This window comes from Oreochromis niloticus, linkage group LG5, assembly GCF_001858045.2.
Source record: "Oreochromis niloticus isolate F11D_XX linkage group LG5, O_niloticus_UMD_NMBU, whole genome shotgun sequence".
NCBI classification, from domain to species: domain Eukaryota; kingdom Metazoa; phylum Chordata; class Actinopteri; order Cichliformes; family Cichlidae; genus Oreochromis; species Oreochromis niloticus.
Window position 1 is genome coordinate 11,215,709 of NC_031970.2, and position 24,330 is coordinate 11,240,038.

A 24,330-nucleotide genomic window follows, 5' to 3' on the forward strand; every position below is an offset into this window, starting at 1 on the left:
GGAGTGGCAAGAAAACAGGAAAGATGGAAAGGTTGTTGTCACAGCCCTGCGGCTTCTCCTGACAATCCCTCATCTTTACATATGATAATCTCAGAAGCCGCAAATGAGGCACCAATGCACATATGAAACACCGATAATCTCACACTTAGCCATAAGTGACAGGCACGGTTAGTCAGTGGAAGGGTTTGTTGCTTGCTGGTACTGAACATCAGCAAAGATTAATCCTGAATGAATCACTCTCATGCAGTGTATCTGGGGCAAAGTATTCAGGACAGAATCAAAAAACATCCACCTGTCAATACGCTGAACGTCGAAACCGCAGTCAGCTAAAGAATTTGGTACTTTGATCAGTGCTACATTTCTGCACACATTTTCTGACTGAACCGACTGCAGTGTCACAGTTTGTTCTCATATTACATACAGCATGTCTGAAAATGCGATGATCAAACGATACAGCCAGAATTATGAAATGCATTATATTGAAAAACACACACACTGAATGCTTGTCGGCTCTGTGGTTGAAATACTTACTGTTGAGATTCTGTGTGTTTTTCATCATGCTTGGATTTTCTGTTGAAAGGACAAAAAAAAAAGAAAGATCAGGGAAACAATCAACTATTAATGTAGACACAGTTAATGTATAAAACTGAATTATATGCGGACAAAGAAGGAAAACAACTTAAAAAAGAGAAAAAACCCCCAGTAATATCTGACAAAAGCTGTAGCTTTTAGTGATACTGAACTATGAAGTTCCTGTAGCACATGCTAAATGGCAGGTCCCCAGTTGGAATGGCTGGGGCTGCAAATGTACCTGGGAAAACACAGCACTGCAAAACAACAACCTAGAAAAATTTTTAGCAGCACTGAGATCCATGAACTAAAGCTGTGGCTAGGCAGTCTTAGAAAGACGTTTGGAGAAACTTACTACATCTTTAATAAGCAGCATTGATGTCTACCCTGCACAATCCTCTCTGACCATGTAGTTTCAAAGACCTCATAGGGATAAAGTAATTGCAAAAAAGGGAGCAGTGGGTTTTCAGAGCATTGACAACAACCTTTAATTCCACTTTATGAGCTATTTTTGGACGTTAGACGTTGTATATGAGCAGGTGGAAGCCACATATAAAGCACAGTGTGAAACTTTACTTGTTTCATTGCAACCACATTAAGATAGCAGCTCCTCTGAGAGGCCCAGAGAAATTAGTGTGTGCACTCTCCATATGCACGCTTGTGTTTGCCTGCCCTGCAAATTTGCATAGGCATACATGTCTGCGTGTCTCTGCATGTGTGTGAAGTACAGTTGTCTGCCTGTGTGTTTGTCCCTACCGGGTTTCTCATTTCTGCTGACTCACTTCACAGTAATCTGACTGGATATTATCACTGAGGGTGGCTAGAAATGTACATCATCAAGACGTGAACGCTGCTTGTCATTGGCGGAGCGTCTCTATAGCAAGCTATCATTATACTCTATTATTCTTGATGATGTATACTGAACATTTAGTGAAGTGAGCTGAGCACCCAAGTACTTCTATCTCTTCACCCCCCCTACCCCGGCAGGTGTCTCATCTCAAGGCCATGGGGGATGGTGCCAAGGTCACTTAATCACCATTTACTTCCCCTTAGAGTGAGTGAAGGCAATCTACAAGGAGAAGGCAGACAGATGGGCCATACTAGGCACATAGCCCATGACACCTGAGGATGCATCAGGGTGTTAAATAGACATTAGTGCACTTCCTACCAAAACGCTTCTCAAGGTAACGCCCGCCTAAAGTGGCACTTTTCTCTTAAAGTGGCTTCTTATTAGACCTGCCCAGTAATTTGTACATTTGTGACACACTTAAACCCTGTTCAAAGGAGTGTTTCAGGCGCAGAGATAGAAAGAAATGAGGATAACATGTTCTTTGTTTCAGAGTTGCTCAAGTACAAAAATGGTGTCAAGCTGATTTATGTTAATAGGGGCACTCCAGGGCTAAAACCCATGCATGTGCATACTACACATTTCTGAACTTCATAAAATCTCCCAGTTTTTCTTGCTTAACTTGACATCTGTATAATACAAGTGTCAAAAATTCTCTTTACACAAGGACTGCGTAAGAGGAGTGACTGTATCTATCTATAGTTATCGCACTTCCAAATACAGGTCTCTGTTACATGAATGCTTCACAATAGCTCCACTCAAAGATGGCCCAGCCTCTTTTTGCATCTGGTATGCATGCAGGTTTGGCAGCATTGCTTCTACAGATCAGTTATAGACAGTCATCAAGAAAGATGTGCTTAGTTTTTACAGGTAGCATTAAACATACATTTAAAAAGGTATTATTGTAGCTGACTTAAAGACAAATAATGTCTGCCTACTTCTGGCTGCAACTCTCCTGTAGCCTTTTTAGCTATGAGGTCATTCAAATAAACCAATTTAATTTCTGGATATCATTTACAATATGACTCTTCAGGAAAAGTGAGTCAGGGGGTATATTTCAACACGGGGCCGACAGATTAAATTGTCGACGCACTCGTGCAAAGTGACATTTAGCTGTAACAGAAGTCATTTCATTGGAACTCTCAGAAAGGCAGATCCCAGTTCTTCCATGAGTGTCCAGTGCAAACAGAGCCAGAGGAGCAGGGCACACAGACATAACAGAACCTGTAAGCATTCCAGCTCCCACATCAACACCAGCAAATGAAGTACTTCTAGTTTTTGATGAACATTTTACTTTGGCTTTGCCATCGAACAAAGTGCTTTTCTAACACTGCCAACAACAAAGTCTTTTGATTTTAGCATGAGCCTTTGATACCATAGTTGTGTTTTGGTGTTTAAGTGAGAACAGCTGAGGACATGCCATTAATGGAACAGTCACTAAATCCCTTGCTAGAGAATAGTTATTCTCAAAAGTGCTGCCCTTAAAAGAATGCATTGTGGAAGCAATTACAATCTCTTATTAATCACACACTCAGCAGCATTAATGATTTATACCTAAAAGCGGTCACATAAATCTCTTAAATATTCTTCAAAGATATTATAGATACATTAAAATGAATTTTGTAGAATTACGCAATTTTCTTTGACATTTAAATGTGTAAAATGTGTGCCTATGAAACTGTGACAAACATTATTTCATATTTATTGTCCCCTAAATAATTCATCAAAATTAAATGTGATTTCAGTTTAACTGCTTCAGAATGGGACCAGAGTATGTTGCAGAGTTCAGCGTACATACCGAAGACTATGAGGCGAGTGTGCGTATCTGTGGAACCCAGAGGATTCTGGGCTGTGCAACGATACATGGAGCCGTTAAGCTCAGCTGGCACTCTCTCCAGAATCAGCTCCCTCCCCTCTCGCTGAGTGCTCCCATCCAGCAGGCGGCCCCCCACCCTTGTCCAGGTGAAGAGTGGCTCAGGGAAAACCTCATTCTATCAACACCCAAATGGGATGGAAAGAAAAATAGGAAAGAAAAGAAAAAAAATGCAGATGAATGGTGTTGAAAGGGAAGAACAGAGAAAGTCTCTGAGTGTCAGCCAAGAGATTAACAGCAAAGTATACATGAATAATACAAGCTCCAATTTCCCCCTAATGCAAAGGCAAGTTAACAACATGCATTAATAATCATGCTTCACTTTACAACAGTTTTTCACAGATAGGCGTTTGTATCACTCTAACTCTCAAGGAAATATTACATGACAAAAAAAAGACAAATTTGAAAGTTTTCTAAAGAACACGCTCCAGTCTCCAGGGCTGCAGAGGACCGGAGTCCCGGTCTGAGGGATGTCTTGAAATGTCAGCAACATAACCTCACATTTTGAGAAAAACATACCGCATGAAGTTAGTGTAGAACTGAAGTCCTGTATGTGCTATCACTAACTGTGCTGAAAAAGTAACCTTCAGTTTGGTTGTTTCTGCTCAAGAGCAGTTTTACTGCAGAGGTCCATGAACTCAGAAAGAGCTAGCTTATTTGGCAAATTCACAAGTGAAGCAAAACAAACAACATTTTCAGCTACTGCAGTTTGCCCTTCTTCCACAGTTTTTCAAGCACAGTCTATACTGTACTATAGATGTGAACAACTCTACTGTGTTTTAAGACAGTACAGTCTTGAACTTGAACTTGTTGCACTTGTTTTTAGGACAATGATTTAATGAATACTGCTGTATAATAATACGAATATAATTAAAAAATATTCAAGACTGACTAACAAAACATCAATGAGAAGGAACAGAAAAAAAAAAATCCTCTGTAAAAGAAGCATCAATAACAAATTCCCCAGAGGAACATTTTATTTCATCAGAAAGGCGGGCAGCAAAATTATTAGTCTTGGCACAGAATCTTATCTATTGTGAAACCCTAAAGCCTAGGGTCCGGGGAAGGATAAGGGAAATTTGCTTTCTGATCAATCTGTACGCACTGATGCCTACGCTGCCGAAGGGCCCAACTGGCTGCGTGCCACAGTCAAGCCTGTTTATAATAACCAATCTTAACCCTGTTCAAAAAAAAAGCTTTAAAATAATTTTAAGGTCACTGGGCAGACATGTATAAATCTTTGAACTCAATAACTCAGTGTACTAAACCGAGAACAAGAACAATGCGGAATTTTAACTTTGTTCCATAAAATTTCATAAATTCCATTTCATTAAATTAAATTTGAAATCTGAAGTATGATTCCTATAGACTGCAAAGTAACAAAGGGCACCTGTGCTGTGCACCATTAGGCTGTTTTATATCAGGATTAGCCATATTTGCTTCACTTGACCGACTCTAGAGGCCTGGCTTCAATGTGTCATTTCTGTCAAAGATATCAGGACCACCCAGAGACCATTCACACAAAAGACACCTGCCCCATTTTGGAAAAGAAAGCAGGAAGTCTGAAAGCAGCATCACAGCTGATAGCATAGTTTCCAACCTAACATAAGCATGTACATTTGAATTTATTCATTTGAATTCTTTAGTTTTAGTTTTACATTTGAGGATTTATTGAAAACAAACAGTCTGAAAAGCTGCAATGTTTGGCATTTCGGGCGTACTAACTTTACTAACTTTATCCAAAATGTTGAAATATAAATACATTTTTTTCCAAATAAATATTGCACATGCTTGAATAAATAGGTTAAAGAAAATATGCCTGTGCCCAGCAAAGTGGTCACTAAAGAGGTAAACTAAACAGGCTTCACTGCACATGTGCACCAATCTCCTCCTATTGCAGACTTAATTAGACTTTCATTTTCTTAAAACCCCATGCACTTACCCCTGGCGATCCTACCTGGAATCCTTGCACAGTGATGCGCACTGTGTCCCCTACCTTTGCCCTGCTGGGGGACATGAAAAGTTTAGGACCCTTTGGAGCAGCTGAAAAGAAAAAAAGACAGAGAGACAAAGGTCATTGTACTGAGTATGGGGAGCAAATCCTGCTGGATACCTGTTTGGTCGCAGAGGGAGGGATACAAATACAATTTCCTGTCTATTAAGGTCACAGGCCGAGAGGCGAGGGACCTTCAGGTTCTTTCATCCAAAGAACTGTGCTGGATTTATTCCCCTTTGGAGAGAAAAGGAACTAAATTGGGTAGATACTCATTACTAGAGGAGAATGGGAGTGCAACGGGTGGAGTGTGGAGGCAGTGAGATAAGGGACACTCACAGAGCTAATTCCCTTGTCTTGGTGCGGACAGCAGCCCCCAGATGGCTTTCATTTGGACCATCTAAAACAATGGGGCGCAAGTAGGAGAGGGAGTAGCCAGATTCTAATATCATGGAATTGTGAGGGGCCAGCGATTGTCCTGTGCATGTAGTGTTGAGATAAAATGAGTGATTTGCATAATGCTATTAAAAAAAATGAAGGTAAGTCATTTCATTGCAGCTAAACTGCACAGCACGCTGCATTAGGACAATATAAGCAGGTTCTGCACGATTTGTGATGATTAACAGCTCCCCTAAAGATAACTGCTCCAGATGCTGCACAGTTCCATATGTTAAACAAATGGACTGAGCATCACATGCAATGAGACTCAGGCTAAGGGCATCCTATCAGTAACGCCTGTACAATGCAACCCAGGAGTTCTTCTGTTTAATTTGGTTCCAACTCTTAATATAAATCACACAGGGTGTTTGTTTTCATTGATGAACTCAGCTAAAGCATAAATAAATAAACAGACAAATGACCTATACTTTTTGGCTATTAATCTGGAAACAAACTGTCCACTGTTACTAATGAATCACAGACTTTTCTTAGGCAGTCAATGACTACCAGCCTGTATCAGACTAATGGATTCAGAAATTACACTGTGGTTTGTGCGTGTGGCACTGTCCATGTATAACATCCTCTCCTAGGGAATGTTATATAAAGCAGAAACAAAAGCAATTTAATTCCATGAAAATTTGCAAAAGAAGCGACTGAAAAGCGATATTATTAATATCATCATCGTCATCATCATTATTTTTATTGTTGTTATTAGCAAAACTTGTTATTCTCTACAAGCTGATGTATCTGTTCAGACCCCAAGCAGCGCGAACGGGTGCAAATTCCAAAAATAAATTTTGGCAACAGCAACCTTAAAAAAGAAAAATCAAAATCAGGCAAAACAATCACATCTTAGCCCTGGCATCCAAACTGGAGACATCATGTGAGCAATTTGACATGAGTGTTCCATCTCACGCTGAAGACGGATGGCATTTAACAGGCTAGTTTTGGCATGGTAGTGTGAAGCACTATCTTTCCACCTCCTACACACTAACAGAGGGGTATTTTTAAATACTGGTGTCATGGCGTCACATAGAGCTCGCAAGGCATATGGCTGGGAAGATGATGGCCGATTTCTGGGATTTGCTCCAGCAGTGACAGTTGGCGTCCTACGTCACCATCTTTGATTATGGCAGCATGCAGCGTGATGGACATGATACAGCTTCTCTGAGGTGAGGGCATCACAGGAGAAATGAGCCACGGTCCCATGAGACCTAATGTCACCTAAGGCCCAACTTCTTAAAGAAAGAACTGTTATGACTTTAAGAGAGGTCAGAGAATAAACATGCCCCCCAGAAAAACAACTGCACACCATGCATCAGGTGTGCTTTAATATCAAGACAAGGCATCAACAGGTCTGCCCAGCTGTACAGCAGACTTAAACCATTGAAGGGAACCTGCCGTATTAGCCGGGTGACTGGTTCGGTTTAGAAAGAGAAGGTGAAGAGGCTTGCAGCTGAATTTAGAGGCCTGACTGCCAGATTGTACCATCATGATGAATCAGGCCCTATGCTACGTGTTTCTTAGATTAACCTTGCACACTAGGTGGCCAAAAACAGTAAAATAAGACGGACCGATGATTCATGGTTTTATGTTGCAGTTGAACAAAGTCACAACATAGTGACATACTGCAACACATTACATGCACACACATAATCCTCATAAATATTCAGACATGCAAACGCACACACAGATCACAGATGTGTTCCTGAACGGAGCACCTAATGATCAGGGCCTGGCACAGCAAAGATTGTGGACTGTTTAAATTCCTGGAGCCCTTCTCACTGCTGTAGGGTGTGGTGACATTTCCATCTCTTGTCTAATTATATTCAAATAAATCCAAGCCAAAAACTTATTTTAATTTTTAGGATACACTGTTCATGGATGAACTGATGTTCATGAATAAAATGGTCATGATCTCATAAAGGTGAGTCACTTTTTTAGACTTGTGAAGACCAGCACCAGATTCATTTTCATTTGTATGTTGAGCACAGAGCCAATCATGAATATTCATGAAGTGTGATACAACATTGGTCGATTGTCAGACTGTCGTTCTGTCTCCTGTGGCGATATTAAATCTCTGAAAGATTTATTACTTATGAGCACTGAAAAGATCTCCCTTTCATTTCCTGACCAAACACACCTGAGAGAACCAAGAGGGTGTGTGTATGAGTGCAATTATCCAGTTACAACTGCATAATAAATGAACTGGGTATGTAAGTGATGAGAATCCTAAGGTGAGCTGTTTTACACAGTCACATTGAATTAGAGTTACTGAAATACTCTAGAAACGTAGTGCCATTTAGTCTCGCAATAATATTCAACACAATTTTGTACGTGAATCACAACCATATTACCTTTTTTTCCTAAATACTATTCCATTCCAAGATGGATCAAGCTCTGAGCAGGTCAGTGAATGCTTTGAATTTCAAGTATGCTCTAATTACAATCAACAAACGCACATTTTCTGTTCTCATTTTTTCTACTGATGCTTCTTCCATCTCTTTAAAAGAACAAAGGTAGTGCTAAATTAATGACTTCAAACACAGCACAGAAAGGCTTGTCAAAATATTAACACTTTTGACATTTAGCAAGAGTTTCACGGGGCCCATTTCCCCCAGGTTGTGTCATCTGTATTATCAACATGCGAAAAAGGCAAAGAGCTGTTAGAATCCTTACAGCAATACTTTGTCTTGCGAAGACAGCTCATGCCATTATACCTTCAACTGATGCCGCCTGTCTCCCTCTAGCAAGTGATGTACTATATTTCTATTCACTTGGGAGATGAGGGTGACAGTTATTACATTTTAAAAGACGATTTTGTGGTATGAGAAATTCCCATTTGAAAAAGTGACAATGCCAGTCGCAACAATTGGTTTTTAAATAAGGGCCAAAGGGCTTTGTTAGACAGTAGATCCTCTTCGGGGATATGGCTGGTAATATTTCATATTTTTCTCAATATCAATGATTTCCATTAAAAGTTCAAAACCATCAACAAATTGATATAAATACAGTGCCAACGACAGGTGAAACCTCTATTATTTTGTTAGAACTCTATTGTTCTCCAAAAACAAACAATAAAAAAACAACAAAAACAAATGTCAAAGAACCTCGATAGTGTGCTAACAGATAAAACAGCTCTATAATAACTTGAGCAAATCACAACTACAATACATACGCTGCAGCGAGGAATACTCACCAACAAAAAAATCAGTAAAAATCAGTCCACAACTAATTATTAATCCACCATATACTTTGAGTGTTTGACTTCTTTTGCACTTGTTTCATGAGCTTTTCTGCACATGATTTCTGCCTAAAACGAACACTTCCCTTGTCAATCTGGACAGAAAACTGATCCAAAAGCTTCAACAGAAAGGAGTGTCCCATCTCCTCTAATTGATGCCCTGCAGATTCAACCTATTTACCCACATACACATATGGAATCTGGCATAAGGTCTTTTTGGCATACAAGTTGTGAGGAAATAAAACTAAACCTAAAATCCCCACAAAATTTTTGTAAAACTTTTTTTCCTCTGGAATAATGTGTTACCTAACCATTAAAGGAGTCAGAAGAGTGTGAAAGAAAGTGACTCTGAAAGTATCAATATGCTGTATATAGCTAGAAATTCATTGTTATGGTTTTTATTATATATGACAAGTGTCTTTACAGATATCCCTTAATAGCACACTTGAATAGTTCGAAGAAGTACATTACTACTTTCTTCATAGGATTTTGTCAGGTTTAAATTCAACAAGATCAAAGCCTTTATTCCATAAAACTTTATCGTATGTTACTTGTATGTGGGTCTTTAAACTCATGATACCAACTATAAAAGTTGCTGTAAAGTCTCCCTTTAACAAACAAACAACACATGCCATTTACATATGTCAGACCTGTCATTTAGTTTATAAATACAATGTAGATATTATAAATGAATACATTTTGAACAATTTTAATTTAAAAATTGTTTTATAGGTACCATATATGTCCTCAGTCAATGCTGCCTGATCCCCCAATACTAGACCTTTCAGTTATACTGACTAACAAGATATCAGATTTTTTTAGAACTGCATACAGTCCCAGATATTTAAGAAAAATTTATTTTTAATCAGTCAATCAGTGTCATTTATTCAGATCTCTTTGCTCTGTATCCATAACAATTTGCAGGGAACAATCTCCACAGTGTTCACAGTGAGATTTCCAACACCTTAATGAAGAGGAAAAAGCAACAAAACAGGCATTTAATAAGTAAAGTAATGCCTATACCCACATTTAATATTATAACTTTAGCAATTTTCTGTTTCCTTCAAACTTGTACTTGAACAGGTGAGTAACAATTCTAAGTTATTGATTTTACAAAACCATCTTGTTTAAAACAATTTTTTATTCTGGTCCGTAGAAGTTTTATTCTCACAGTAACAATTCTAATAATCTTTTTCTTTCTTCTACTACAGAAAGAAAAACGGAGCCTGGATTTAATCATAATAATCATCATCAACAACCTCACACTTTTGTCTCTGGGTGAATCACTGCTTTTGGAAGGTTTGGTCCAGCACTTAAAAGAAAAAAAGACAAACCCATTAAGCAATAAATAAATAAATTAGTTTTTATTTATTTATTTATTTACTTAATTATCAGGTAGGCTATTTGTAAAGCTAAAAAAATCTTGACATGAAAACATCATCTTCTTCATGCATTGTATTTTCCACTTTTAAGTTAGTAATTAATTTGTAAATGCATTCTCTAAGTACTTAACGTAATAACATTTCCTATAGATGAACTCAGTTGTAACCATTGCTGCTCACCAGCACTGAAAATGAAATTAAATGAAAGGCGAGGATGTGACATTGCAATGGTAAGCCAGCCACAGCCTCCTCATTCAGAGCCTCTTTTCCTTTCAAACACTGCTAACTTTTCATGGAAGATATTGTCTCTGTTTATCATGTTATGACTGCTGGCTTCTATCCAGGAGTGTGATGCCAACGTACTGCCTTTGAAGTGTTAATTGGATATGCTGGAAGCCATCTTTGTTTTTGGAATAAAAAAACCCAAAAACAACATTTTTAAAGTGAGAATATGTGTGTCTCTCTCTTCGATCATATGCTATTAAAATGTAATGCTAAGTTTTCCCATAAAGTGCGACTCCTGTTCTCTGAAATCAGTATTTGTATAGCTATTCCATCTCCTTTGATCGTTTGCAGATGAACAAACGATAATAATCCTAATGCCTTCTGATGAAATGACAAAATTAAGACACTATGTCTCTGACACACTAAAGCATATTACTGAAGAGCTTAAAGGAGGTTTTCACTGAGGTTCGAAGAAGTGGAGCATCTCTGTGAGTGCCTTTCCTATAATATAACGTTGGTCAGTGTGTCTAAATTCTCATCTGACTTCTCTAATTCAGGCTGACTTTTTCAATAACGCTCCTGAGTTAACTCAATCTAGCAACAGACAGCTCGATGAATTGCCCTGTCATTCACTGTGAGTTTTGCATTCAGTGTTAAACTTGCAATCTGTTCAGCTGTAACACAATTAAGCAGCATCAAATGAAAATCAGTGTTGTTCTGAGTACATTTGCAAAGAAGACATAAGGAGGCCCAGTCGGTCTCCAAGTGCAGCAATGGGATACGAGGAGACAGCGGGAGATTAAAAGAGAAAAGAAATGTAAAACGAGTGTATGTCTTACGGTTTTTTGGGTGGCTGGGAAGTGGAAAAGCAGAATGGTCTGTGTGGGAATGAGTACAGCATGCAAAAGCAATGAGTTGGACAGCATCCTACTCACCTAGAGTGACCTCTGTCTGCATAGGCATGGACAGTGCTGGATGCTTCACTTCGCAGCTGAACAGGGCATCATTATCTAACTGGGGGTTGAGGGTCCAAGTAAGTCGGGCCTGCACCACCACAGAGCCATCACTCTGGGGGATGTGAGTGTGGCTAAAGTAGTAGAGTGGGTCTGTGCTGTGCACCCAGCGGGGGAACTCCCGGCTCACTACTGTCTCTGGAATGACCTCTGTTGCAGGGCTGGGTTCGTAGGCCTGTTGTCCATGAGTGTGGACACGTTGGGGGCTCTCTGTGTACAAGCGGGGCGATCGTCCTTCGGGATCCAAGAGGGAGAGGGACCGCTGTAACTTAGTGTCATCAAGGTCCCTGCTGATCAGTGGCCTGGCTCCTCTCACCCCTGCTGAGCTGCTCCCCTGGTCGTTGGCGGACGGTAGAGTGTAGGAGATCACCTCTATCAGCTCACCATCTCGCTTAAAGTATACCTTTAGACAGAGAAGCGTTGAAAGAGAAAAACAGATGGAGAGGAGAGCAAAAAAGAATGAAAAAAATTGACATATTCAACTAGATACTTTATCTTTACCAGAAGAGTACACAACAATGCATGACTTCAATTTTGCCCTAATAGAATATGTGGTCATTAGGAGGCATCACAACAAGCTGCGCGGTAAACACAATATTGACATATTAATTTCAACACTGATTCTCATTTTAGTTCTATTTTGGTGTCAACAGCTACTGAGGGCAATATCTGTCTTTTCACCTGCTTAATGCAGCTGAATGGTTACAGCCTATTGCTTACACTGTCTGTTGGCTGTTCCATGCTGGGACAGCAGCATACAGTGGGATTAATAGATCGGCAGGAAAGATTAAGAACAGAGAGCCCACACAGTAAATTTTGTTTTGCCACAGAGCCATTACACTCAGTATAGAATGGGAAAATATTCAGTTTTTGTTTTCTGTGTTTTATCATCATAACAGCACCACCCACATTCTTATTTCTTTCCTTTCTTAATTGTTAAACATATAGAATAATGGAGTTTTAATTTGAGAATTGTCTCATTTCCTATGTCATTTTGCAGTAGCTAGTGCTGCAGTCAGGGATTTCCCTGAATATTGCAAGTGTTTCCTTAGCATTTCATGCATCATATAATTTCTCCAGCTGCCTTATCTCTCAATAGAGAATTCATACTCCCATTTCTGCACATAACCTCCAGATATTAGCATTGAAACAAGGTTGTGTAGTTACTGCCCGTGGTAGTTTTTGTGCTGTTAATGAACAGAAATTTTAATCCACAGCTCTTTGGGGAACCTTTGGTCATTTGAATTTAGTTTTTTCAAAGTATTATTTGTAGTTCTACAGTTCATTGCTTAGTATGTAAGTTTTTTGTGCAGAGACAGTATATGCTGTCTCTTTGGGCTAATTTACCAGCCTATATTTGCAATAGGGAACTTTACATTTTATGACTCTTCCAGGGAAAAGAACGATTTACATTTAAAGTGACAGCACAGCACTTAATGTTTTCCATCCCCAACATGACAACACTAGGGCAAAGGTCATTTGTAAATTACCAGTGTATTCCAATGTGAAACAAATACACAGCAACTAACACAGATGTTTGAAGTTTGCTTTAATAGGATATTAATATGTAATTAAAAAGAAACGGTCCTGGGTCATGTTATTACCACTTAAAGGCATATGTTATTTACACCTAATTACCACCAGTTTCTGACCTGTTATTAGCCAGCTAAATAAACATTCATGTAATATTACTCAGCACCACTGTTGATACAAGACAGTTACTTGGATATTACTTTGGTAATTTAGCAATAATTTGTTACTTCCATCTTGTTTCCTTTCTAATATGACATTATAATCAAACTGTAACATAAAGTGCTTCCTAACACTATAGTAATTAGTACAAAAGTAAAGCATTTCAAATTTCACAAACCAAGAGATTTTCTTTTAAACAGATAGATCCTTCTGAGTCACATTCACTGTTACATCAATGTTAATTGTAAAATATGATTGACAAGGCTGCCTCTGTGGGCCCTGCTGCTACTGGACACACAATATCATTACGAGCTGTGTTGTGCTGCAGGGAATTTTTGTGGTATTTATAGCTCACTCATAAAACTTTCTAATGCACAGCAGATGTTGCTCAAAAAAGTAATAATAATGATAAGAAAGAAACATTCTTTATCCACTCCTTTACCTAATCAACCTTGAATTAGTCAGTGGCCCCATCTACCTGCACAACACCTACAGTACAGAGATGAGGCAAATTTTTCTCTCCAAAGTTTGCTTACTTTCGGATGTTGTAGTGATTGACACTTTTTCCTCCACCAAATTTTTCTACCAGTCTACCTCATGTGAGAGCTTAAAATTCAATAGCACAATGGGAAGTGAAAACACCAACCTTATCCACAATGACCCTATTGCATCTGCTGCTAATTCCTACAGCTACTCAACAACTTGCGTAGAGAAGAAGCTTTTGTCAATGTGTACTGCAGCACCTCATTAATTATCACAGCAGGTGGAGGGAGAGCAGTGCGGATTAGAAAGATCTATGCACCTGTTCTCGAGCTTTTGTTGGACAAAATGGTGTGGGTACACAATAACACCTGTGTTGGCTATAGATTGGTATAATAGGGAATTAATTCAGTAAGCCTAGATAACTGATTTGTTTCCGTAAACATTAACAGACAAGTTCATTTATAGGCATAAAAGAAATATTGATTAAATGTCTGAATGACTTAACAGGGTGCACTGAGCCCTGTGTTACGTCAGCTCTCAACACGTTGGAAATAATACATTATTGAGGTGTTACTTCCAGCAAAATATCAAGCATCAGTTTGCTGATTCATAGTAATCTCGCTGTGACTAAAGATTTTTTTTGTCACCTGTCTGGTTTAGTTAAAAGAAAAGGAATAAATGGATGTTTCATCAAAGACATGAATAAAATGTAGCTGCAGGGAGAAACTAAAGTTCTATTTCTGTTTCATTATTCTGCAGTTCTGCTCCTTTCCTCTCCCATTAACAGATCATATGTACAGTGGGACATGGATATGGAAACACTTTAGACAGCGGTATAAATAGACATATTCAATATGAAAGTCTTCGAAGAGGAGTTGAGTGACACAAGTCTTTTTTAGATTATTTGTTATGCTGTCTAAATGATTACAGACTAGTCATATTTATTGTGACAATATTTTTTTCAGTGTTAAACAGTATTACCATCATCAATTTTGAGACATTTTCCACTTGATACTACTTCTGCATTACTAGTGCCTGATTTACTGAGACATACTTTGTGGATATTAAATGCAAATTAGTAGAATGTGTGAGCATTAATAACATTCTGTCATATACCAATATATGTGAGACGCTATTGAATATTTCAAGCTCAGAATGCTAACTTGTAAAACATCATATGCTGAACAAATTTGATTTAGGATTAAAATAATCTGTAAGAGTGGAATAAAGTTTTCCAAAGCCAATATTTGACATCTTGTAAATTGTTCTCTGAAATCAATCTCATGGCATTTCTGAATGTACTGAACGCAAGGAGAAACAGACATAGGACACGGTTACTTGCATGATTCGTGCTGCAACAAAATAAGCTAACAGGACCCTGTGTCCTTGTAAATATTAATTTGAACCAACCAATTCATCCTAAAATCTATGCACAATTAAGGAGACATCTGCCATCGCTGCTGTCTTGGTCTGTTTTTCTTTAAGCTACCTACTAATTTGCTAAAAATCCCATTTCCCACATTTCCTTGTTTGACAGGCAGAGATAATGGAAAGCACATCACTTCTTTCATTCTGTACAAATGAGAGAGCAAACACTGATTAATTTTCTACATGTGATTATAAAGCAGCCAAAATAACACTGAGGATGTCTCTCATTGTGATGCATGCCTCCAAAAGATGATAACGCTTCGCAAAGTGACATGGGCACTTTTGTCGGATACGACTTTAGAAGAATCACCTTTTTAGACATTATGCGTTCTGATGAACTTTTAGTTCATCAGAATACTAAAACAAAACTTTTAGTATTCAAAAATATATATTTGGTCAGTAGACTATCACACAACAGGCAATTTCTTGTCTTTTATGGTGGGTTGATTTCCAAACATGTTGTTGTGGGAAAAGATAAAAAGTACATCTGTAGTATCATGTACGAGATTAGGTGCATTATACAGTCTGTAGTCATGAGTGGCTTATGCCATACATTTTGCATTTTGCTGCCCTAGGACCTGGACTGGAATGTTCACTCTCATGTAAAAGAGGATTTTTGAGTGCTTTTGGCATTGCAGCTCTATTATTCTCTTACAGTGCTATTGCACGGAATAAAGTGATTATCAATCATGGCTCTGTTATAAATCCCAAAATACTTCATAGTTCAATATGTGCAAACAATGAAACCAGACACAAACCACTTACTTCATTCTAAAATGAATTAACCCAGAAAAAAAGAGATATGCAATTCTAAGCCCATATACAATGCCAAGACAGTAATGAGTGGCATAAGAAGGGTTTTGCATTCCCTTGTGAATAGACCATGATGAGAGCACCTGCACTCTGTTCACTGCCAAAATGCCCCCACCTCACCAACATCATGAATTCAAAACCTTTTCAAAAATGTAACAATAATGCATTGGTCCATATACACCTTCATGTTGCTGCAATTAATCATGGCAGTGTCAAAAGGACAAGGCAGTAATTTTCATAGTGACAGAATGATTCAACGGGAGAGCAGAAGCAAGAGAAACAGGGAGAGAAAGAGCACAGAGGCAACGAGAGAGATCCTGGCCATGGCTTAATCAGCTTTCCTTCTTATTAACTGTCATTATCTTTCTTCTTTTCAATCAGTGCTTGCTTGTGCTCTGAGGATGTTCTAATAGTGGCACTGGGAAGCTATTATTGATATGTCACCAGCTTGCTTCAGTGCTTCAGATGCAGACAGATCTTGAAACATAATGGGTGACACTTTTAACTCATGCGGTCCATTATATTCAGCCCTCTCAAAGCTGCAGTAGGGAATTTGGTGTGTTGGGTGTCTCCAAAAAGTGGTGAGAAGAAACAGGTTTTTAAAAAGGATGAACTTCCATACACTGGAGATACTTCAAGGAGTAAAATGTGTGCAATATATGAAAACATGGTGGACCTAGTTTATAAATGTAAAGTACAGAACATACACTACACATAGCAGCACACTTGCCTAGTATTGCTGATAAGTCTGATAGGGTAATATATATTCTAATACAGCCATGCAAGTAAGCTGCTTCTATCACCTAAACACTTAAACTAGCATAGTCTACTTTTTACAGAAAAGAAAAAACAAGTTTAACATTACTGGTTGACCACATTTGCATATTTTCTCAGTTCTATTTTGACAATTAAAGAACCAATAAAAGGGAACATAGTCAGCCAGATGAAGGAACAGTAGGAGCCTTATGAAAGTGCCTAGTATAACAAGACTTGCAACAGTATATTGGATGAAGTTCAGCACTTTCAAATTTCTATGCTAAGCCAGAATCATGTATCAGACATTATGCTGGATGCTGAAAGGATGTAAAAGGATGTTGCATAGCAACAGGGACTTTTTCTTTTCTTTAAGAGAGCCAAACAATTTATCAAAGCAAATACAAAGCCATGCCTGTTTAGGACAAAAGACATTTTGTATTGAATGGTCTATAAAAGCTCATGAGGTTCTTCTACACAGCGATAAGAAGTCCACGCTGAGCTGACATATGGTGCTCGTACCTGTGGTTGGCGCTGAACAGTGGAAAGGCATAATTACATGTGTGCATACTCTGTATTGTAGGGTAAAACAGAGATATGGTAATGTAATGAATTGGGATTCAAAGAATACTGAACAGAAATATGTCAGAGAAACTTTTAACATCAAGGAAGGAGGTTATCCTGCCACAGAGAGAGCTAATCATCTGCTTTATAAAAGCCGAACCAGGAAACATGTAAGCCAATCATGTTCGTTCACTGCAAGCACACAGTTGAGGTTTTCAGCTGTGTGGTGTTAGACATATCTTTAGTTATGGTGGTAAACATATAGGTGCACTTACTGTTTTTGGAAGTTTAGGTTTAGAAGGAAATGTAATGCATTAGTGAATCCTTCACTATATGCTGATTTTTCCTCTTACCTGCTATTCTACTCTCTTTCTTTTTGATGTTGGTTCATTATTTTTTAATCAGTTGTTTATTTTTTCCCATTCAAAAATGCAACTAGCAAAATAAAATGAAATAATTTCTGATGGCTAAAAAAAGCTAGTAAACTCTCCTGTTTGCTATTGAAGTCTACAGTAGCTGCTTTGCAGCATAATTAGCAGCTCTCATTTTTGTCTTCACTCTGATATAGTAACTCTAAGTATTGCTTAGACATAAGAGGAACTGTATGTGCTTATTGGCAGCATAAAAATAAGTTTTGATGCCTGAGAACATAAAAATTGGAGTGAATTCACATTAAAATAACCTAATCATTAAAATTAGGTTATGGATTTATGATTACAATGTATCAGCGGGAATGAATGTAAAAATAATGTGACAATGTGAAAGGCTTTTCGCTCATGCTGATGTACTTACAGAGAATCATAACCTATGTTTGTGGTTCTGCTCAGCTTTATGGAGCTGAGATCATTGTTTTAGTTCTCTGGCCCTCAACTTCATTGCTAAGGTTCACTCACAGCAGTTTCACTGCGTTGGCCTCTGCTGCTAAAGAAGCTGTTTCAGGTCTAAAAACTCCCTGTACATTCATTGTGTATGAATGCCAGTGGAACATTTAGCTCCATAACTACTGAAAGCAAATAAGCAAATGTAGAACGACAGCTGTTAAAATTTGGTATCTTTAGCATCTCTGTACTTTCAGTGTTCATCAAGGATATTATGTTAACTCAGTTTTGACAAAGACTGGGTTGAAGACACAAAATACAAGTGTATGTTGTAGCCTGAAAAGCCAGTCAATACAAAATTTGTTTTATTTCAAGTCTATGTAAATATATCTTATTCGGCCCATTCTCCAAGACTAAAGTATTAATAACATTTTTTTCTTTCAAAGACTAAGTGGAAAACATTGTTACAGACCACCATACTTTAGAGTACAAAATGCCAATGAATGATCATATTTACTAGCTGTTACTAATTGCTGGCTCAATCAATTCGGTTGGTTTCTTTGTAAGTTGTGAGTCCCTATTGAGACCAGGCTTGCTATGATATGACATTGAAAATAGAGCTGACAACAGCTCATTTTGCAACAAGCCCCGGGCAGTAGCACCGACAAAGACTAAATGAGTTTCATCAAAAAGCAAATGGAGCTGTTTGAAGTTGCAGCCACATTACTGGGCCAAAGCAGGAACACTCAAGCAAATACTTACAAACCTAATAATGAGGTTTTATTATGCAGCATGACCGTAGACAATAGCATAAATAGAACAAATGGACACTGTTTAAATGTCATATTTCTCCTTATGTGTATGCAGCATATGAGTTAAATACAATGCCACAACAAAATGCTATTTCTCCAGTGTAAATTTCCTTTTTCAAACCTTTTATCTACCAGCTATAAGTATAGTTTTATTTCAAAACAAGTACTTCTCATTATGACAAGTTTTGTCATGTCATTTGGTACATTTTAAGTGTCAAATATTAAAATAGTACACGACAGAACTAAACATGTGCTACAGCCTTAGCTATCAAATGACATTGAATAAACAAAAAATATGTCTTCCGTTTTTGTTTTTACCCATTAAAAACACCACAGTTAAGATTTAGAATTGGATTACATATAAATTTCAAAGGGCTCAGTGAGACTGGAGTGTGAAAGTCTATTCTTGAAACCTGTCAGAGAACATTGGCAAGGTTTTTGGTTTATTATAACAGTACACAGCAAGTTTGACAGGTCATGATCAGTTCTCCTCTGAGGCAATGTTTCCATCCAAATTGAAAGTGTTTTCCTTCTCATGTTCCTTGAATCAGCAGACGTGGCCTTATATCTTACATTATTCTAGTCCAAACACAGTATTCGTATATATGGTGCAGAGCTAATTCGCAATACTGAAACTACTGTCTGTACAATATACTTGGTTTATCTATTCCTATGCTTTTCTATTTGGAGCAAACAAATCTCATTTTAAATGAATTAACCTTCTTTGGATGGTTTGACATTCTGAGTGTGGAAGCTTTTGGACCCTGTGCCTCCTGCGCTGTTAAGCTTTAATTTAAAGACACTTACCTGGCTTGCTATGGGGCTTACTATGGGGCTTACTGCTAGTAAATAATTGAAATACTTTTTGTAACTTAGTCAAGTCACTTTTATGATATTTAAATGTGCATAATTTATTGAAACTTATTGTATATTAACAAAACATTTACATCCTTTCCTCATTTACGATCATATCAACAACTCTGCAAACTGCTAGCCAAGGGTTACGCAGCCCAAAGACTTTTAGTGGTAATGCATTTTTCTGGTTATTCTGACACCTCATGAATGCCTTATATTCCACGCCATGAGAGTGCTAGGAACATTAAAGGCCCTTCACTCTCATAGTACTCACATCCAGGTGTTTTCACTTAGATTGGCTAATTAAACCCCTTCTCAGGACTGTGGGTTTGTACAAACTGTGCCGGACTAAAATAAAATCCCCCGTTTCACGCATTTGTGGAACAAGTTTAATCTTTGTGTTTTTAAGTAAAAAAAAAATCAACCTGTATGATGTTTGGTGACTTTAACAAACTGCCAGCAAACTGTAGCTTTACTCAGCTTCAAACAGAATGACTAAGAACACCTGTGTGGGTGTGCAGGACTAATAAAATCTAATACAATTTTTTTCAGGGTTTGTTGTGGCAAACGTCCCCAGTGGTAAAATAGAATTGCTTAAAAAAGGTGCTTTGAAAACAAAATTATGTCATCTTTTGGATGTCATTGGATTCAGGTTTCCCCATATGATTAACGTAGGAGCTTCATTAAAGGTATTAATGCTTTATGATATGTTAGTGTGGAAGGTCTAGTGGTCATCAATAGTCAGTTGGAAAGGTTTCTGTGTTTATGGTCTTTCATATCTAAATCAAGTTCAACCAAATAGCTTGTTACTTTTAAGTAAACCTATGATTTTGTCCATTAATGCTATTTTTTTATAGACATGCCAGCAATCATTCTTTCTAAATCTCAAAATATTAATTAGGAACAATGCTGCTTGCTTTTTCCTCACTGATCCCCATTTTTATTATGTCCAGTCTAAGATAAGGTGCACTGTTTCATCCACATATCTGTTATTGCAGCGTAGTATACTAAGTAGCAGATTTCCTCTAATACTTTGGATCGACACTTGCAATATAAACGAGGGAACTTGACTTATGTTAAGTGTTTTTGGCTGGGCCTTGTGTACCTAGAGTCAAGTGTTTTGGTCAATGCACAAAACCCTATATTTATAGATATAAGTTGTAATAGCTGCTATTACCTTCATGAGTTTTTATTATATGGCATGCTGCGGGGAGAAGCCTGTTCTAACATTTGAATCTGAGCTTTATTTCGAGCCCCTGATGGCTCTTTTTTGCTTCACATTCGTAAATTCTCGCAATACTCTTTCACATGATTCTTCATTAGGTGGTAGATGAGGTTTGTTGTGTCGGTGTGTGGTGGGGACCAGTTTGCACAGTACATTTTTCTGCTCTGTGTCAGACTTTTCATTAACTAATAAATTCCATGCTACAGAGGTAGCCCCTACTTTAGAAATGAGCTCCTCGATTTGCTCTGGTTGGTCCTTCTGTATTGGTGTGATGACTATTGCAAACCGTCATCTAAAGCAATGGAAAAATATTGTAGTAAACAGTGTGTTTTGCGACAGCATGAAATAAATGATATAATATGAAACGATAGTTGTTTTAATATCTTTTTCCATTATATTTCGTCATATCACACATCCCTAATAGTGATCGATAGTGAAATGAACAATCACATTGCTTTTTTTGTTGGTTTAATCTCAATTCAGTAACTTCATCATTCAATTGGTCCATCACTGACAAAGCTAATTAAAAGCAATGTGACTTATCCTTTTTTTTTCTCCAGTATGCTTCAGAAAAAAAGGATCCAGCAGTGCTTAGCTTTAATGGCTTTAGGCTCCCTGTGAAATCACAACAGGCAAGAACCACAGCAGACATCACACTATCAACCAGGAAGTACCTGAGAGACGGAAATCATGTTCACCTTGTATTCACCTCTCACTGAGCTCATAATTGCTGGAGAAAGGTGCACTGAGGGTCTGGAGTCCATTACCATATACCCATGGACAATGATTAATGACCCAGTGGGAACTAACAGCAAGTGACTGCTCTCAAACAGCGTCCGTAAGCTCATATGCCACCAAACATCTGAGTATATACTTCAGATATTGTAAGACCTTGTTTTGCACTTCAAAGCATTGAGAAAAATGTGACTGTGACTAACACAGATGCATACAGCTGTATGCATCTGTGTTTCTAAATGTGTGTGGATAAGGGTGTACTGTTGTGGTCGCGTGGTCGCTGAACCAGGGTTTTGAGTGTTTGGGTTAAGGATTCTTTCTAGTTTTGTATTTTGCATGTAAAGAACGTCTTTAGATATGAGTTCCATTGATGGAATTTAGCTTTCTATTCACAGTTATTTATTTGTGTTTACATGTCTTCTTTGTACAAGTTCTTTATGGATTTGTTATTCGTGCCTTTAGGTCTTAGCCTGAGTTCCTGATACACTTATGTTAATTTACTTATTTTGTGTTCCCATCCTCTTCCTTCAGTCTTGTCTTTGTATTTGTCTTTTTATCTTTCTCATTTGCCTGTTTGTCATTTGTGTCAAGTTAATCTTGTCTCCCGTGTCTGTTGTTACTCTCTTTCTATTTTATTTTGGTGATTGTTGTTCTCTGGGTTTTGTGTGGAGTTTTTCTTCCTGTCTTATTATGTTGTCTGTGTTCCCACCTGTTATATCTCCACTCGTTATCTTGTGTGTGTATATACTGTCTCCTCTTGTCCTTGTTGCTGTGTGTCACCTTGCCCTATGTTTCCTGAGATTTCTGGTATCCGGGTTGCTGTTTCTGTTCGTTAAATGCTTTCGGACTGCCTGTATTCCATTGAGCTTATGGGATTAAAGTGGAATTTTGAGTTTAATTCCTGTTTCTCAAGTCCTGCATTTGGGTCCACAATCCACAACCTTGACATTAATTATAATAATTATGTGTGATTGAAATAACCTCCATAATATGCAATAACATGTATCTCCTAAATTTGATCTACTCATTTTATTGGCTACAACAAACATATTTATGATACTCAGTCACAGGTCAGTTTGTCTTTTGAGGATCTAGAAAGCATATGATGGGGTACCAGGAGAGGAACGGTGACAGTGTATGAGGAAGTCAGGGGCGGCAGAGAAGTATATGAGGGTGGTAAAGGACGAGTGTGAGGACAGCGAGACAGCGTGGGGTTGGACTGACAGATGGGTTCAAGTTGGGGGTGGAATTACATCAGAGGTTAACTCCAAGCCCCTTTTTTGCAGTGGAGATGGACAGGCTGACAGATGATGTATCCATGAACAATTATATTCAGAGACAACATTGTAAGCTTTATTTAGAGTAGTGAGAAGCTGAAAGAGAGTCTGGAGAGGTTGTGTGGAGAAAAGAGGAATGAAAGTCAGTAGATGCAAGAAGGAATACATGTGTATAAATGAGAGGGGGAGAGGTGGAAAGGTGAAGATGCAATGAGTAGAAGTAGTGAAGATGGTTTTCTATAGGGTCAACCTTACTAAGCAATGGTTAAGGTACAAAAGACGTGAAGAAGAAAGTGCAGGAAAGGCAGAATTGGTGGAGACGAGTGTGATTTGTTACCGAAGGTCAGCAGCAAGAGTTTCACAAGACATTAGTGAGACCTGCTATGATGTATGGCTTGGAGATGTGGCACTAGCAAAAAGACAGGAGGCTGCAGGTGGCAGAGCTGAAGATTTTCAGTGGGAGTAACCAGGAGGGACAAGATTAGAAATGAGTACATCAGAAGAACGGCTCAGGTTGAGCAGTTTAGAGACAAAGTTAGAGAGGCAATGTTGAGATGATTTAAAGAGAGGGAGAGATATAGAGTGGATATACTGGACAAAGGAAGTAAAAAAAATGAAGCTGCCAGGAGGAAGAAAAAGTGGAAGACCACAGAGGAGGTTTTTGAGAGAGGATCTGCTGAGTGCTTGTGTGACAGAAGAGGGTGCAAGGGACAGTATGACATGGAGGAAGATGATTCACGGTGGCGATACCAAAATTGAGCAGTGAAAAAGACGATCTAACAGATCAGGCTGAAATGAAAGTAACAGCAGCAGATATTTTAAATGACTGCAGGGAGATGCCTTCTAAACTGTGATATTATTATTTAGCAAATAACAGCAAATTTCAGTGGGATGCATATATAAATAGTACTGGTCTGTGCACTGAAAAACAAAAAAAAACATGCAACAGAGTTTCTGTTTGTCTGTAAACAACAGGGATCTGCGTGCTGTAAAGGCAGGTCCCAAGCGAGCTGGCAGCATGGAACATCTTCAGCAGCAACTCACCGATGGGGCTGGTTTCCCTCCCTTTGCAGTGCAGACAAGAGTCAAATTCTGGGCTTGGTATCGACTGAAAGGGGCTGGAGTGTTTTCTGCCACCACTGATATGTTGTTTGGAGGTGCTGTGAAGGACAAGGGAAAAGATGTGTGAAACAGCATCCTAACACACTGAATGGACACAAAGTGAAACCTGAGAAATTCATATGCACTTACAAAACAACAGTTTTCACTTTCTCTGTGCATTGCAAGAGT

General features: G+C 38.3%; 1 protein-coding gene across 2 annotated transcripts in view; it reads right to left on the bottom strand.

The window, feature by feature from the left end:
• Positions 1–24,330, bottom strand: part of igsf21a (immunoglobin superfamily, member 21a) — a 171,332-nt gene that overhangs the window by 5,813 nt on the left and 141,189 nt on the right. Inside the window, exons 6-10 of one of the 2 annotated variants that reach the window (XM_005469642.4) lie at positions 24,085–24,200; positions 11,508–11,988; positions 5,233–5,333; positions 3,216–3,408; positions 532–570 (exon numbers count right to left, since the gene is read on the bottom strand). In XM_005469642.4, coding sequence (XP_005469699.1) covers positions 532–570; positions 3,216–3,408; positions 5,233–5,333; positions 11,508–11,988; positions 24,085–24,200 — 930 coding nt within the window. The remainder of the gene's footprint in view (positions 1–531; positions 571–3,215; positions 3,409–5,232; positions 5,334–11,507; positions 11,989–24,084; positions 24,201–24,330) is intronic. The other variant, XM_003447725.5, reaches the window with a different exon arrangement.